Here is a 16,554-nt window from a genome sequence, read left to right on the forward strand (position 1 = left end):
ATATATATATATATATATATATATATATATATATATTTCTTTTTATACAAGATTTATATATTTTATATAAATATATTTTATGCATATGTTTCATTGCTCTACATTTTATGTAAGATTATTATTGTGTGATTATTATTATGTTACTTTTACAAAAGTTTTAATATTTGATACGGATGATTTATCCCCATATTATAATTGACAAAAAATCTTGCATAAAATATATTTTGCAACTCTTATTAAATGAAATATTTTGGCGTTTGTTCCATTTAAATCGGACAACGGCTTTTATTTTAAGAAACTATAAAATAAATCAATTACACTCCCAACTTCCAGGACCTGATTTGATAGATGTTTAGATATGTTAGATTCATATTTTTCCGCCGATAAAAAAAATTGAAATTGGTTAACGATCGGGTGGGTATGTAGAACTAAAAGCATCGAATTAATTTGTACAGTTAAAATATAATTTCTGACACACCAAAACGCAGCTTATTTGGGAGTGTTCTCACTAATGTACCGGATCGCGTAACTTCTCAGTTTTCTTCGCCGAAACAGTGCCGGACGAGATAGCCATTTCCTACCTGCTTGTTCCAACTTTTCCCCGTTGGGGTACATATCGATACGAAACGTTAACTCCCTCTTGTTAAACGAGATCCGCGGTTCTATAAAAGTCGCCTTAAATGTGCTGGTGCCAAGCAACTTCCGCTTCCTTTGTCCGTGTGTGTGCCCGAATACGTACCAATCTTCCATCAAGACTTCATTCCTTCAACGCGAAAAGATGTTCTTTTTGCGATCGAGACTTATTCCTCTGTTGTCGAGCAAACGCGGTTGTCGTAAAATTACAAGAATTATGCAAGAGTCTCTGCTGTAAAATTGCTTCATGAAAGCCGGCGTAATTATGAAAATGTTCTCTCTCGTTAGAATCGGTGCGATCGAGTAGTTACTACGCTTCAAGACAAAGTACAATCATAACTTACGCATTCCAACATATTTTGCATTGGACTACTTTAGAATCCCCGGCTGGCACGTCTACAATGGCCGGCTCGACTTGAAATTTGCTGCTACAACAGGTAACTTTTAGCGCATCGTAGTTATAAAGTACAAATTTGAATTAAGATCAGGCTATTACATCGGCGAGGCGTGACTCCTTTGAGCGCGCACTTCTGGATTGTTCGACCACGTTATTTGATTACGATGCGTGCCGAGATTTCTTATGGTTATCGGTACACTCTGATTTTGACGGCTGGCGAAAATGATTTAATGATGAGGAACGAGCAAAAACGATCGAGCGTCAAAAAGACAATTTTCATCAACGTCCGACTGTCAGAGCGTGACAAAGCGAGTTAACATTTCAATCAGCATTCTTTTACCTAAAGAGAAATCCCATGTCGAACATTGGATATATCTGCGGCTCGAAAGTGACACTACAACCGATTCCACTTGCAATCACGTTAATAGGAATCGACCGGCTATTCGCGACCTGCACGTTTACAGCGCCGGCGTATTTACCAGGATCGCGTAGAAATATTTTTACTTCGACCTCTGTAGACTCGTTCGGTCCAAGCTCACCAGAGATTGGATTAACGAGCCAAGGCACATTTTTCTTATCCTGCACAACAGAAGGTAATCTCTGAAAGTCTTACTTTTCTCCTGTTTCTTATAATTTGGAAATTAATCCAATTATTCTATTATTAAAAAAGAACATTTAAGGAGTAAAAGTATCAGTATCCAGATACATCTAATTCTGGATACATTCTTATTGTTTTAGTCTTAAAATGTAAATATTTCAACTTTCAACATAATATATATATATATATATATATATATATATATATATATATATATATATACACATATATACATATATATATATATATATACACATATATACATTCTATGTTAAAAGTTAAAATTTCGTATTTAAATATCAAAATAATAAGAATGTCCAGAATTAAATATGTGTCCGGGAATTGGTATTTTTACTTTAGAAGAGACCTGAGATGAAATATTCTATATTTTAGAATTTTTTAATTGCAACTTCTCAGACAACTAATTGTTGTGACTGTATAAACATGATAGAAACAATTTTCCTCTATACACAAAAAAAATTTCTACGTACAAAGTGAGTTTTCCTCTAACCTCATATTCTAAAAGAAATATCTTACAGAAAGTATATTCATCTTTTATTAAAGGGAACCACTCATCGTGCATTTATGAGATATTATTCTAATTGTGTTCCTCTATATCAAGAGGAATATGTTAATTTGAAGCACAATGCCGTCTTGCGTGCAGTACGAGAGACGCGAAGAACTGTTATTTCGCTGCATACTGTCGTATAGATTGGTTAAAACCAACCGCCACGCTTAGAGCTTCCACCGTCAATTCACTGTCGACGTTTCAATCAAATCAATTTTGAAATCGTCAAACCGACGTCAGTTTGATATCATTTTGACATTAATCAACGAATTATTTTTCACTGGGTATATAAATGTCACAAACATGGACTCTTAAATAGCTCAGTGGGAAAAGCGGTTGCCTGACAAGCGGAAGACCTGGGTTCACGATTCTAGCCGAGTCTGATGTTTTTCATTTCATATGGCATTAAAAGTGGACGTCTACAGATACACATAAGCATCCCGGTCAAAGTTTTCTGATCTTTCTTTCATATGGAGGCGATAAAATTTATTAAATCCGAAGAAATATTTTTGAGTTAAAGTAATATATAAGAGGAAATTTAGATTAAGAACAAATAGATTAGCACTGAACATTTAATATGAAATTCCTCTATCTTTAAGAATTGTGTTTAAGATTATTTTCCTCTTGATTTCAAAGAAATCCTCTTGAAGCCATATATAAGAGTAAAATCCTCTAGGATTTAAAGAATTTCACTTCTATTAAAATTATTGTTTTTTAGGTGCAGCGTCCCGCAAAAAGTCTCTACAGTGCCGTCCTTCGATTATGGATTAACTTTACCTCGTCCACCTATATATACTCTACTTCAATCATTTTATGATTGAAAATTGTACTTATTATCAGAAACATGACATCATATACCTGCAAGAAATTTCATTCTAGCTAGCAACACATCGCTTAATTTTATTCAGTTACAATGAAGAATATTGATAGAAAATTTCAAAAGAGACTTGAAAATTTACTTTGCTATTATCTATTCAGTTATTTCTATTTCTTAACTGTAATATTATTCCGATTTTAATGAAACTCAGGGAAAAGTATTTCTATTCTGAAAGGACCATTTCGCAATATTGTATCCACTATTCCTCTCAAGATAAATACTAAAAATACATAAGCAACATACTAGAGCCATTTAGCTCCGGTCTACTGAAGGAATACTTACCGACGTTAACTTAAATTGTGCAGGTATCGGTGAATCGTTGATCATGCGAAAATACGTGACCTGCTCTTGAAGCACCTGGATGTCTCCAAAATCGAGATAGGTAGGCTCCACGGATATTACCGGTCCTTGGCCGTTACAGATGATCGTGCAGGATGTAACCGGCGTCTGCACGCCAATCGTCAATATGCTAAGACAAGGAGAAAGTGATAAATATTTTCCAAATAAAATATAATTTCTTAGCTGCGCACGTTTAAGCCTGATGATCATATTGTTATAACAATAAAAGTACTTAATGATATCCTCTTGTTGACATTTAGGAAAAGATCTAAGATCTAAGATTCTAAGATCAATTAAAATTTAAAATTTTTGTTAGCTATAGTTTTCGCAACTTTAAAGAATTACATATATGTAATAGTTATGAATTATAGGGTGGCTTAAAAATTAGTTACAATTCCGAATTTCCTATTAATAAAATCTGCGGAAAGGATTTTATATATATATATTAACTCTAAAATATATTTAAAATATATTTAAAATATATCTAAAATATATTTAAAAAATATATTAACTCTAAAAAAAGAAGTGAATTTTTGAAATCAGTAACCGATTTTCGAGCCACCCTAATTATCGTACTTTAATGTAATTTTCTGTTTGCCTAAAACTTTTGTGATCACAGTAATGTCGATCTTCTTCGACTGACGCGCTTTCAGGAAGCCTTGATGAGACGACATCGAGTATATCACTGGGATATCCTCGGATATCTAGAGAACAGGATCATCGCACCATCAGCTTAACCATGTCACTTAACGATATGTTCCTTAAATTATGCTTAAATAACGCGCATGCGTCGTTCATAAAGTTAACTCTTGAAATTGATTCAGCACGTTCTACCGTTTGAGGTACTATATAAAAATATCCATCCAGGTCGGAGTTGTTCTCCACGTTAACAGAACGCGAATAGGGGAAGTTGAGAAAAGAGAACCGAATGAGGATCTCTGCGGGCGTGATCGACAAAGCAGGAATAGCGCCGCAAAATGAGATCGGTAGTAACGCTGGATCCAAGTCCGAGTCCCACATGTCAACACGAACAGTCGATTGTCCACTTCGAACCACGTTCGCTGTATACATCACCTAAGTGTTTTAATATAAAAGTACATTAACAGATGGTAATATATATAAATCTGCAGTATATCAGATTCATTCTTTAATTTCAAATGGAAATATTCACGATTCAGAGTGGAGAATTCATTCTGTATCAGTGAAAAAACACTCGAATTCGAGTAACTCGGCGGTCACTCTATTTTTTGAGTTTTATATTATATTTTATATTTTATTTTATCTTTATTTTTTATATTATATTTTATTTTATATTTTTATTTTATATTCATACACAACTGAGTAGATTTCGCAACTGGGTTCAGCAACGATTGAATGGATTTTAAACTGAAATTCTGCGTTGAGTAAAATTTTACTCCAAGAAATTTAGAGAATACGCGAGATTCAAGAGATATCATTCGTAACTTACTTTTAATTTAAGCGAACTGTACGCCTGTACCACTCCTTTCTGCGGAATGATCGTGAATTCGCGAGGATTGGCCGGGAAACTCGCCCGAGCTTCGGATCTAGAGAACTCTTCGTGAGTCAACGGTGCCTGATCGCCGTCCTCCATTATAGTCGCGCTGAACGAAACGGGTACCAAAGACAAGTTACGAAGATGTACCTCCTGCCTTTTGCTGAACCCTGCAAATGTATATTGCAAATGTATAATTGCGGCTTTGTTAATTAAGCCACTATCAATTATCGCGAGGTATACCTAATGCAACCGCGCCGAAGTCTAGACTGCTCTTGTCGAAATGCAATGTTGGACATACAATACATCCCCTGCGGACATACAGGGAAGTTCGACGATATGTTATAATAATTTAGTCGTACTAATTAAGATAAATCGATACGTTTTGAATCAACGAGAAGAAAAAGATTAATAAGAAACAATATAGGATTTTAGTTCAAAGCCCATTTAGTCGCGAAACCCACTCAGTTGTGTGTGAATATAAAATAAAAATATAAAATATAATATAATATATAAGAAAATAAAGAAAATGTAATATAAAAAATATAAAATATAAAATATATATATATATATATATTATAAAAAAAAAATATATATATATATAAATATTATATATATACATATAAAATATAAAATAAAAAGTAAAAAAGAAAAGAAAATAAAAACAATATCATTCTAGTTTTTGAAGAAAAAACAATATCTCCTAACAGAAATATAAGAATTTTTCTGAAGCTTTAACGTCAACATGAGACTGATAAGTTTACTGGCTTCGAAGTTCTTCTAGAATTTTTACATTTTACACACAGAAGAGATGTAAGTTTTTTCTTCAAAAAATTCTGTGTGATAGTGCCATTATTTGTTTTTCTTTTTTTTTTACTGAAAAAGTTTAAAATGACGATCGAAACGTTCTTACAAGAGTCCGTTTAGTACTCCTTTTCTTATTTTATTTTATTTGTATAACTGAGTGAGCTTCGTAACTGAGATTCTGCATTGGCTTTTCTCTTCTCGTTGATTCTACATCAAAGATTCTTGATTGTTTAGTTTTCAATGAATTCCAGTCTCGATTATAGTCAATTTCGGATGTCGCACTTGATATGCAAGGACACCACTTGCGAACTCTCCTCAACGACGAAGTCAATTCGCTCTACGAAGTCTCCTTTCCGGCTTGAAGAGTACGACAAGTTGAACGACTTGTATTCGTTCGGTTCCAGAGTCAGACGAGGTGGGGTGACGTGAACGGTACCGCCGAACTCTGTCGGTCTCGTTTTGTAAACTAATGTACCGTTGATGTGTCCTTTATTTGCTGCCACAATCTGTAAAATGTTTGGTTATTCCTACGTCCATTAACTTATAGACTCTACCACTTAACTTATGTATCTACGATGAAGATGAGAACATCGAACTTTACCTCGTAATTATGCACGGAACATAAGTAGATTTTCTTCAGGTCAATCGTGATCACGTTGAGGCAAAGAAGCGGTCCCTTGCCGATCCCGTGAAGGCTGTATCCATTGAAATATAAAATTAGAAAAAATTTCTGACCAATACAAAGGAAGAAATTCCCGAGGATAACGTTATGGTATTTCTGCAAACCTCAGTGGTATCCTTTCCTCGCGGCCCGTAACTTCGAGATAAGCGACGCTCGATATCTCGCCCACCTCCGTGGGTCGAAAAAATACTGTAATATCAACGCAAGAACGTGGCCAAATTTTGCCTTCCTGCAAAATGCAAGACATTAAAGATATCAGACGCGATGTCGCGTGTATAAAGGAGATAGTTGGACCAAAAGGTATATCGGTTCTGTACTTTATCAATATAAGGTAAATGTCTCAGTAATTAAATCTTGTCCCAATAATTAAAACATTAATAATATATTTGTATCTAATATTTCTAAAAAAAAAAGAGAGATCAGTTGACTGAGAAGTTGCAACTTCGAAATTTTGAAAAATATACCATCCGGCCCTCGATCTCCTCTAACCCAAGAAACATGTATTATGCAACACGCTTTTCATGAATCGATGGAAAAATTTCTGGCAGCGCGGCCAACGCGCGGACGTAAATACAGAAATAAGTGAATTATCACACGACAAGGATATATTGCGTAAGTAAAAGCGCCATCACGTTGATATCATCACCTCGGGGGTAAGAAGGAAGCGCGCGTGATTGTAGCGGAAGTTCTCATTCGTCAACGAGACAATCTCGTCCGCGTAAATCCGCTGGCAGACGAGCTCGTGGGTATCTGGCAGGCAAATATTGTAATGAACGAGTCCGACGTGACGCGCCATCTCCACCTCGTGCACCTGCTGAAACAGCCTCTCGTACCTGTCGTCCGGCACACGGAGCAGGAGAAAAAATATCGCCGTGTTTCGTTGCGACGGTGATTGACAGATACGCGGGAAAACTTTCGGGACAACTTTGCGGAGGGTATAATTGCATTTCCCTTACTCGGCCCTTCGCTGTACGTCGCTATTCTTGTCCTCAAAGTGCATCCACTGGAACTTTACCACGTAGTCGCTTCTATTGTGGATCGTGAGGACCTTGCTTCTCGACAGACCCAAATAAGTGTCCTCAATTCGGACACTGTTCCTGTCGATGTGTATCGTGCAATTTACCGACGAGCTCTGCAGCGACAAGTAAAGCTTCTCCCCTGCAGACAATTTGCACGTCGTTACAGGGAGCTGTTGCGTCATTAAATTTAAAACGTTCATCGTTAGCTTGATATTTAATGTATTTCTCTCTCTCTCTCTCTCTCTCTCTCTCTCTCTCTCTCTCTCTCTCTTTCTCTCTCTCTCTCTCGCAATTTAATATCAGACGGAGCACAATGTTTTTTAATACCAGATTCATAACTGAGGAAAAGATTCGCTTTGAAATCACCAGATTTCTCGGACAAAAAGCTCACAGTAAACTGCATCGTTTCTTCCTTCTTTAATATGCCTCTGGACGGCTCCACGGAGAAATACGGACTGACACAACGTTACAGAGATTGTTGGGCGTTAAAAATTATCATTATTACTTAATCATTAATTATTACGTATTAAAACAATATCTGCATTTTTAAGCCTCAACACGTCGATGTCATGTCGCTTAAAGTCAGCATGTTATTTATATATATTGACCATTAGATTGGTGCAAAAGATTTGTTAACTTTCTCGTAGGAAGCTTGGAAATTAAAAGGAAAATAGAAAGTCTCTGTTGGATATTTAAAGAAAATATCTAATTAATGTTGTTCATTTATTAAAATATTTACTTAAATAAAAAATCTTTTCATTTAAATCGAGAAGTGTTTGCTCGGTTTAGATAAATAAAGATTTTAATTTAAGTAAATATGTTAACGGCACCCACTTAATAAATATTAATTTTTAAATATTTTTTCCTCAGTGTAGAAGCAAAATTCACACACATAATTGTATATAATCATTTTTGTGTTAAATAATCTCGTATAACGTACTGATCCGTGCAGAAATTAAAAGTCGCCGGCGCGTCTCCCACGTTGCGCACCACGACCGTCCTCGAGGAGGAGATCTTCACCGCGGTGGTTGGTATTTCGATTTGATCTGGCAGATCGAGAATAGGCCTCGGGCCGATAGCTGGAACAATATTAACTTGACCCACACCTTCCCGAGCGTATACGTGACCGCGCGTATAATCGCGATGTAATTTATTTCCTCACCGATTACCGGCACCGCGAGGACGGCGTCGTCGTCGCCATCATCGCCGACGACGAACTCGACACGATACTCGTAGTCTCGCCTCTCGGCCGGTCTGAATCTGACGTTATAAACGTGAACGAGCCCCGGCGCCACGACGATGCTGTAATTCGAGCCGTGATATTCCACGGCGAACAAGGGATCGGGGTTGCGCAAGATCCTCAAGCGCCGCGACACCTTTAACGTAATATTTCGTAAGTGAAATCGAGGTTGAGCTCATGAATATTGCACTGAACGAGCGCAATACGAGCGCCAAGCTGGCTTGACGCGCGATCTCTTCATTGGAGTGGAAGAGGAAGCTGGCGCACCTTCGACACATTGCGTATCGTGAGCGCCGCGTTGTACACGTCGCCAGGTGCGAATCGTTGGAAGAGAACAATGCTGGGTGAGACATTGAAGTGGCGGCTTCCCGTACCGCCGCGTAAAACTTGCGCGTTTACGCCGCGAGCCGCTTTTAGCGGATAATCAAGTCTCTCTTGAGCGCTCATCAACATCTGCTTCTTGTACTCCGAGGGCGTCATGACGTGCTGCGAGGAAATATCGATGAAATTAATAAGCGTCGCGGGCGCGAGACTGCCTGCTATTGTTCCTCGCAACGAACTTGTTGGTCCTGACTCGACCTGCCGGCTAGAGCCGCGAAAATCTCCGCGGAATTGTGTATCGTCGGATAACGCGCGGCCAAACATCTCTCTTCCCCGTTCATCTTTCGCAGTTAAAACGTTGCGCGGACGACGTGCCAGCGCGCACGATGATATGTCATTAATTGCGTGTCTACACTTCAATTATGTGCTAAAACGTTGCCTCTTCGACCCATGAGATATCGTTGGTACGCGCTGAAGCAGCAAAAGCTATCACAGTTTGATATCTGTTATCGATCTGCGCACTGAACCTCGTCCAAGGCTGCTGAAGTATCGCGAATTTCAGATAGTATGGATATTTCGAAGCGCGGTAAGCTTCTCGTATAATACGCATTTTGTCGTTTGCGAAATACATGAGAGCGAAATTATTTCCGATAGCTACATCGTGCTCGTTACATATTTTTGAATAAAATTTTTTTTCTAGGAAAGTAGAATAAATCCCGAGTCACTCAAGTTCAAGTTCAACCTTTCATTCGTATAGAGTAAAGTTCGTTAATTGATAGTCGTTACTTGAAACTTGTCTCACATGAGATACTCAAATTTCAATTCAGATCTAAAGTTTTCAGTTAAATTTTATGATAATAGGCGCTGATCGAATTGAACTTACACGAATATTAAAATAGTATCTTTAATTTGCTCTTCATCCTTGGAGTGAAATTTTATTCGGAAAGTAGAGTGAATACGAGTGTTTCAGATTCCAGTGATTTTTTACACTCGTTCAGATTGAATTCTCTGCTGAATCGTCAAGTAAATGTTTTTATTCGAAATAGAAAAGTGAATTTGATGTACACTCGAGGACAGCAAATTTGAATCGTGGACCCGTAATTTTTCAGATGAAATGAACTCATCTGTCTTATCCAATGGGAATGTATTTCCACTAAAAAACGGGTTCTCCCATTGGACAAGACGGAGAGTTCACAAACTCACTTTAAAATTTACGGACAACCTTTCTGTCCACGAACATACATAGACCGACGTTAATGCAATTCCATTCCCTAGACGTAGTCTAAATTCAAATTGGAATTTGAAGCTAGATCTTTAGAATTTATCTAGATCTAAAGCTGGATATTCTCTTGTAAAAATACATGTTAATCAAATTAAACTTATACGAATGTTCAAATAATTGAGTTTATATAGATGCTTGAATAATATTCCCATTTCGCGCAAAGGATATATCAAGAATATTTTAAATGTCTTGGAGTGAAATTTTATTTTGAAAAGTGAAGTGATCACCGAGTCAAACGATTTTTCACTCATATAGAAGGAATTTTCCGCTCTGAATCGCCGAGTGAGTATTTTCATTAAAAAACGAAGAGCGAATCTGATATAATGCACCGTCACATAATGGCACATATTCACTCTAATCGACTGAAGTATCCACTCGTATGCAAAATTCACTCTAAGTTCGTGCGAAACATTAACTTCCGCAATGTCGAGTGGCAGTAAAAACTGATTAATTGCATAGCGGTCCGCCATCGCCTCGAGCGAAAATACTGCTACATTTTGAGTGAAACTCTAGTCTTGGAAGTTTATAGAGTAGGAGACAGCGACGCAATCGAATAATGGGTAATTCAGCGGATGCATTATAAAATAGCGCGAGAGACGTAGCGACACGCGGAACAGCAACGAGATGCAATCTTCCTCTGCGATCTGAGTCCTTTATTTCAATTTCTTTAATAAAACAAGAGCCATCCTCCCTCTGTGTCTTCCTTTGCCGTAACAGAGGCGACGGATTCCATTTCTTCGGGCGTTTCGAGTACACGCGCCGACACCTTATCGATCCAATGGCGCGACAAGGCAGTGCACTCGCGATCCGTGCACAATTAGAAGGAGCGGGACAGGACACTCGCTGGAATCCTGATTGATCATGCGCTGCGGGACTGGAACAGCTGTTATCTCCGGTGATGTCGACTTTCTTCGATTCACGGTACTCGACTGCAATTGCGTAAGCGTAATCGTGAACGTAAGAATCGACCAATTAGAGTATTTTATTTACTGAATGCTTTATTCAGGTTGTCGTAATTATCTACAATTTACAACCACGCTTACGCAACTGCAGAATGGACTTAATAGCCGCGGAAGGACGAGCCGGGCGCACTAGGTGCGTGATTCCTTAAACAACGTGGCATCCGGCAACAAGATGATTGGTCATGCGGCATCCACGACACGCAGCAGGGATCGCAGGTCTCCCCGCGGCAGCACACTCCGGGACAAGGTCCCCGAGGACATCCCAGAGGAGGACAGCTCACGTTGCATATCTCGGGCTCGGGCTTCCTGGCGAACAGGAAAGGGAGAGTAACTCGTGTCTTACATGTCGCGGTATCGAGGACTTTATTTGGTCGGGCGTCCTCGCGCGGACGAATACATTCTCGGCGATCATTAAATCGCGCTGGCTATGACGGAGTCCTCGCTTACAAACGATCGATCTCGCGTAGGATGTCGCGGAACTCGTCCATAAAATTGCGCCGTCGGTCGTTTCGGTGCATGCTGAGTGCACTTTGGAAATTTTTTGGGAAATCTTCCTACATCGATCAGTTGGAGCTGCTTGTACGCCGAAACTTTTGAAAGATAGCTGTCGATAGATGCTCTCCTGCCCTCAATTATCTAATCGATTAATCGATCTCACGCTCATTTCCCTTGCCTGCGATTCCGAAGTCAAATGAAAAACGCTATTTGTTAACCTTATAAGAAAATCTGTGTAAAAATACGTTACATTACAAAAAGAAAAAACAGGAAGAAATTCGGTTAAAAACGCCATAAATTTATATATTCCCATATATACAGTTCCAATGTTTTAACTATAACACAAAAGCATATCTAATGCTTTGAGAACTGTGGACGATTATATGCACTCAACGTAAACAATTCGATGTAAACTATAGACGCGACAAAAATTGCCAATGTTTACTCTATCACTCAGCTCGCTAACAATATTTTCCTTAGTAGGTTTTATAATTTTAAATTTAGTATTTCAATTTGTATTTCTGTTCTGCTTAATATCACCAGTCGAAATCAAAACGTTTGATAATCCTGTTGAATTCCGATTATACGGAATGTTTCTTCCTTGCGTTATTCTGTATTCAAAGAGTTAATAAATTCCAATACCATGTGCACTTTACATATGCGTGTGTGTTTTAATACAACTTGGGCTCGCCAAATTTTATATTTTATACTTTTTTATATTTTTACGTATTTTATATACGACATTAAATATCAAAATGTCCAGTATTGCAACGGTTTTTGTGTTATATTACAAATATTTATTTACAACGTCTGTAAAAAGCACGGATATATATACACATGTATAGCCTTCAATAGCACTTCGCGCTCAAAATATCCACGCGACGCAGTATCAAAAGAGAAAACATTGTGTAGGAGCATCTATAAAAATAAACAAAATCGAAAAACAGAGTGTCGAAGTTGCGTAATGTACGCAAAAACAATACTGCATACACTCCGGAACATTTTACCCAATATGCACGAAACATTACAAATTTGCCATATATATCTGTACCCACAAATTTATCTTACACATCTAGGAGTCTCGCTCGCTCACATTAATTAAATGATTTCGCTGCAAAAACGATACAGAGGCAACGGGGTGAAGGAGCAAGTCCACTTTCAAAATGATGAATATAGGACGAATTATAGGATGAATATAGGATAAATATAAGACTGCATTGCGTTCAATGTGAATCTCAACGTAAATCAATCATCATCTAGTCGATTCGCATTGACTTAGATTAAGGTTCAGGCGAAACCTCGTGTGATGTTATCGTTCTGCATCCATCATTTTAAGCAGGGAGCCGCCGTCGCGACCGGACAGGTCGAGCCCTAAAGTATCATCGGCGGTCGCACGAGCTTGCTCGCGAGCAGTTTATCCGGCGAGACGGCGAGATTGTTCGGCGCGTAATCGGGCTTCCTGGCGGGAAGGTGCGCCGCGGCGCAGGCGATGGTCCTCGCCTCGCGGATATCCGGCCGGCCATAAGAGCACGTCCCCGGCATCGATTGCTCGCCGCTCCGGCGCTTGGTTGTCCCCTCGGCGCTCGAGTTCTCGCCGAGTGCATCGCCGCCGGCGCGATCGATTCCCGTCGCGTCCGGTGCATTGGGCCGTTGTGTGCTCGCAATACCGTCGCCTTGGCCGCCATTGTGGCTCGCCAGCCTCTGTCCGCTGTGACAGCACCGCTGCATCTGCTGATAATCCGGAGCACCTCCGTATGGGGGGGTGATCGTGCCGTTATTGACGGTACGTGCTCGATCGCAAGGAATCGATTCTGCGTCCCGCACATGGGAGACCACAGCTGCATGATCTCGCTGCTGCCCGTTGGCCAGCATCTCAGCCGTCGCGCCGTAACAGGTCTTGAGTCTCTGTCTCTGTCGCGGGTACTCTATCATCGCAGGCTCGTCGAGTCTTCTGGGCCGCGAGACACGTAGCGAAGGATTGTTCGGGTTCCTGTTGTTCTCCAAACCGTTCGCCGAGACCCTCTTCGGAGCCCACGAGGTGTTCTCCAAGGAGACTGCGCGCAGGTCTTCCGGGATCTCGTCGGCCTCTTGAGCGCCGTTCAGCCTGATCGTGGGCTTCCTCCGCGCCAAATTGGCCAAGTACTCGAAACCCTTCTTACTGGTCGGATCCTTTAGCGCTTCGAGCGCTCTTCGAACGGTTTCCGGATCTTGCAGGCCGTTGTTGCGCTTCTGAGGGCGAATCACTTCCTTGTATACGCGCATCTTCAGCAGACTGGAAGGCTCGGTGGGTTTCTCGCTCCGCTCGGCGTTCGTTGGAACTCCCCGCTTGCCAGTTTGACTGGGTGAAGTCGCATTGCGCTCATCAAGCCAGGCCTTTTGATGTTCGGGATGCATTTGGTACGAATAAACTGCAAATCCAAATGTATTATTTTGGCTGAATCTTTTTTTACGTGTCTTTTAAGTCACGTTATTTAATGATTTAAACCAGAATTGTGACTAATTAATTTTTTAAACTATATTTAATTATGTTTAATTAACGATTAATATAAGCCAAGTTAATTGGACCATGTAATTAACAATTGATTTCAGCAAATTCAGTCTTTAGTTGAAATTGATCGTGAATTAAACATTCTTTGCTTAATTTTGCTCGAACTAATCATTAATTGAATTGGAATATATTTGTTCAAATCAATTATTGAATTGAGAAAGTTTCAATTGATATTTTTACAACTCTGGTTTAAACGTATTAAATTATAGTTTATATGTCTCAAACGTATTAAATGTGATTTAAAATCGCAAGAAACGTAGAAAGAGACTTGTAGCTATTGCGTGCTTCCCTTATAGAAATATCATACTAAGAATCATTGATAATTACTTATTTTCAGTATTAAAAATACTGGATAATAAGTAATTATCAATGATTCTTAGTATGATATTTCTATAAGGGTTATGCGTTTCAAAATAACATACTTGGATTTGCGCTGTAATAAGACGCGTCGTACAGACATTGGTGGGAGCCTTGCTGAGACTGGTCGAATCCGTTGATGCTTGGTTGACAGTAGAAACCGTTCAGTGCACTTCGCTGATGGCCGTAAGGGTAACAGCCCATGAAACCACACGGCGTTCGATGATCGCCTCTGCGCGACCAATCGATCGCTTTCTGCTGCCACTGATGAGGATTCATCTGCAAGTACACTCGCCGAGGTGAAACAGCCGGAGCGATTGTCTCCTCTGTCGGCTGCTGCGAACGATAATCCTGTTGCTGCAGCTGAACAGGCACTGTTCTGCCAACTTCCTGCGACGGTTGATCGTTCGTCGGGTGCTGCTCGTTTGGGGTTCTCTGCTGAGACTTTATACTTTCCAGGTCGCTGTACGAGATCCGCGGCGGCGTGATGTGCACCATCCATTCCGGCTTCTCATCATTCTTCGTCCTCCTTTGCACCAGCCGACACGTTCGCTTTATCTCCGACGCATCGGTCTGCTGTTGGAACTGCGCGACGTAGGCCAAGTGTCTGCGTTGTTCGTGCAGCAGCGCGTCGAATTGACGGCGCATCACGTCGTGGGGTATGCCTTGCTGCCTCATGGTGGAGACCAACAATTCCTGATCGCGGATCATGTCCGGTGTGAACTGCAACGTCCTCTTGCTGTCGTTCTGTCGGGCGTGAGCCTCTTTGATAGCTTGCTGATCGGCGACAGCCTCGCAGCTCATTTGATTCCGCAACGGTACACGCTGATCTTGCTCCACCGGGCTCTGTCGGCTGAAACTGTTATCCGGCATATCCTGGTAACAACAGCCCCAGTGTGGTGAAGGCACTTGTTGTTGTTGTTGTTGTTGACACGAATGCTGCTGATTATGATCCGTCCATCGTCCATCCAGCGGCCACGCGCTTTGACTAACGGGGCAGCCGAGATTCTGCTGATGGACTGGCAGATTGTGCCGCGTCAGCCTCATCTGACTTATCGTCATGTCCTGCGGCGAAGTCATCCCCTGTGCAGAAACTAATTGCGCCGCGGACAATCGCCAATTCTGGTAACTGCAGTGTGTCCTGGAGCTATTGCGCTGTTGCTGTTTAGAGATCGATGATTGAGCGTGATCGAGCGCCTGCGACATTTGCTGATGATACACGTCGTGCTGAGGCTGCTGACAGATCGGCTGACGACTCTCTGGAAACGGATGGCGCGATGAGGCTTCATTGGCATCTTGCAAGTGAACACCTTGATAGTTATTCGCGTCTTGCTGCTGTCGCTGCATCTGCATGATCGCTTGTCTGTAACTGGCCGCGTTCCGGCCACCGACCGGCTGCTCTTCGCATTCGAGAACGACAGCCTCGTCGCAATCTCGCTCGACAGACGCGGATGGTTCGAAAGCTCGCTTCGTGCCTCGTGTCGGTGGATGTTGAACGATCATCTGCTGGTTGACCGTCGACGGATTTCGAGGTGATCGATCGTGCACGACTACCTCTTGGTACGCATTCGGTGCGAGAGGACGACGCGCTTGTCTTTCGGAAGACCCGGTTCGTCGGGTTTGCAAGCTGTCGGATTGTGGACTCGTTTGATCGGTTTGCTGATGGTTCGGAGCAACCTGTTGCTGATTCGTGGCTGACGCACGCGGCAGCTGAAAGCGCGAAAAACGTAGTAAAATTTTATTCGGTAAAACTCCATTGATTAAAATGTAGAAGCGATGTAGATATGTGGCTTCGGAAAATAATAAATAAAGTTGATATCTATAAACATATACACACACACACATACACACAGAGAGAGAGAGAGAGAGAGAGAGAGAGAGAGAGAGAGAGAGAGAGAGAGAGAGAGAGAGAGAGA

General features: G+C 40.7%; 3 protein-coding genes across 3 annotated transcripts in view; all 3 read right to left on the reverse strand.

Moving 5' to 3' along the window:
* LOC116846276 (hydrocephalus-inducing protein-like) overlaps positions 1–9,362 on the reverse strand; it is a 24,891-nt gene extending 15,529 nt beyond the window's left edge. Inside the window, exons 1-18 of the mRNA XM_032819919.1 lie at positions 8,941–9,362; positions 8,596–8,809; positions 8,374–8,512; positions 7,761–7,888; positions 7,371–7,692; positions 7,061–7,247; positions 6,519–6,643; positions 6,334–6,427; positions 6,015–6,238; positions 5,169–5,236; positions 4,881–5,095; positions 4,247–4,486; positions 3,989–4,116; positions 3,356–3,542; positions 1,371–1,609; positions 1,130–1,243; positions 978–1,061; positions 510–763 (exon numbers count right to left, since the gene is read on the reverse strand). Of these exons, the coding sequence (XP_032675810.1) occupies positions 510–763; positions 978–1,061; positions 1,130–1,243; positions 1,371–1,609; positions 3,356–3,542; positions 3,989–4,116; positions 4,247–4,486; positions 4,881–5,095; positions 5,169–5,236; positions 6,015–6,238; positions 6,334–6,427; positions 6,519–6,643; positions 7,061–7,247; positions 7,371–7,692; positions 7,761–7,888; positions 8,374–8,512; positions 8,596–8,809; positions 8,941–9,318 (3,340 nt within the window). The 5' untranslated portion in view covers positions 9,319–9,362. The remainder of the gene's footprint in view (positions 1–509; positions 764–977; positions 1,062–1,129; positions 1,244–1,370; positions 1,610–3,355; positions 3,543–3,988; positions 4,117–4,246; positions 4,487–4,880; positions 5,096–5,168; positions 5,237–6,014; positions 6,239–6,333; positions 6,428–6,518; positions 6,644–7,060; positions 7,248–7,370; positions 7,693–7,760; positions 7,889–8,373; positions 8,513–8,595; positions 8,810–8,940) is intronic.
* A 1,862-nt stretch (positions 9,363–11,224) lies between these two features.
* On the reverse strand, positions 11,225–11,856 carry LOC116846329 (keratin-associated protein 10-6-like). Its single transcript, XM_032820022.1, has 2 exons — positions 11,686–11,856; positions 11,225–11,544 (listed from the first exon to the last, which is right to left on the reverse strand). The coding sequence occupies exons 1-2, from the start codon at positions 11,754–11,756 to the stop codon at positions 11,337–11,339; spliced, it is 279 nt and encodes a 92-aa protein (XP_032675913.1). The 5' UTR covers positions 11,757–11,856; the 3' UTR covers positions 11,225–11,336.
* Positions 11,857–13,104: 1,248 nt separating this feature from the next.
* The window catches only part of LOC116846277, a 5,201-nt gene continuing 1,751 nt past the window's right edge, over positions 13,105–16,554 (reverse strand). The window contains exons 2-3 of the mRNA XM_032819920.1: positions 14,704–16,348; positions 13,105–14,141 (exon numbers count right to left, since the gene is read on the reverse strand). Coding sequence (XP_032675811.1) covers positions 13,105–14,141; positions 14,704–16,348 — 2,682 coding nt within the window. The remainder of the gene's footprint in view (positions 14,142–14,703; positions 16,349–16,554) is intronic.

This window comes from Odontomachus brunneus, unplaced genomic scaffold (genome assembly GCF_010583005.1).
Source record: "Odontomachus brunneus isolate Ranch 3 - 2012 unplaced genomic scaffold, Obru_v1 Obru_scaffold_063, whole genome shotgun sequence".
NCBI lineage: Eukaryota > Metazoa > Arthropoda > Insecta > Hymenoptera > Formicidae > Odontomachus > Odontomachus brunneus.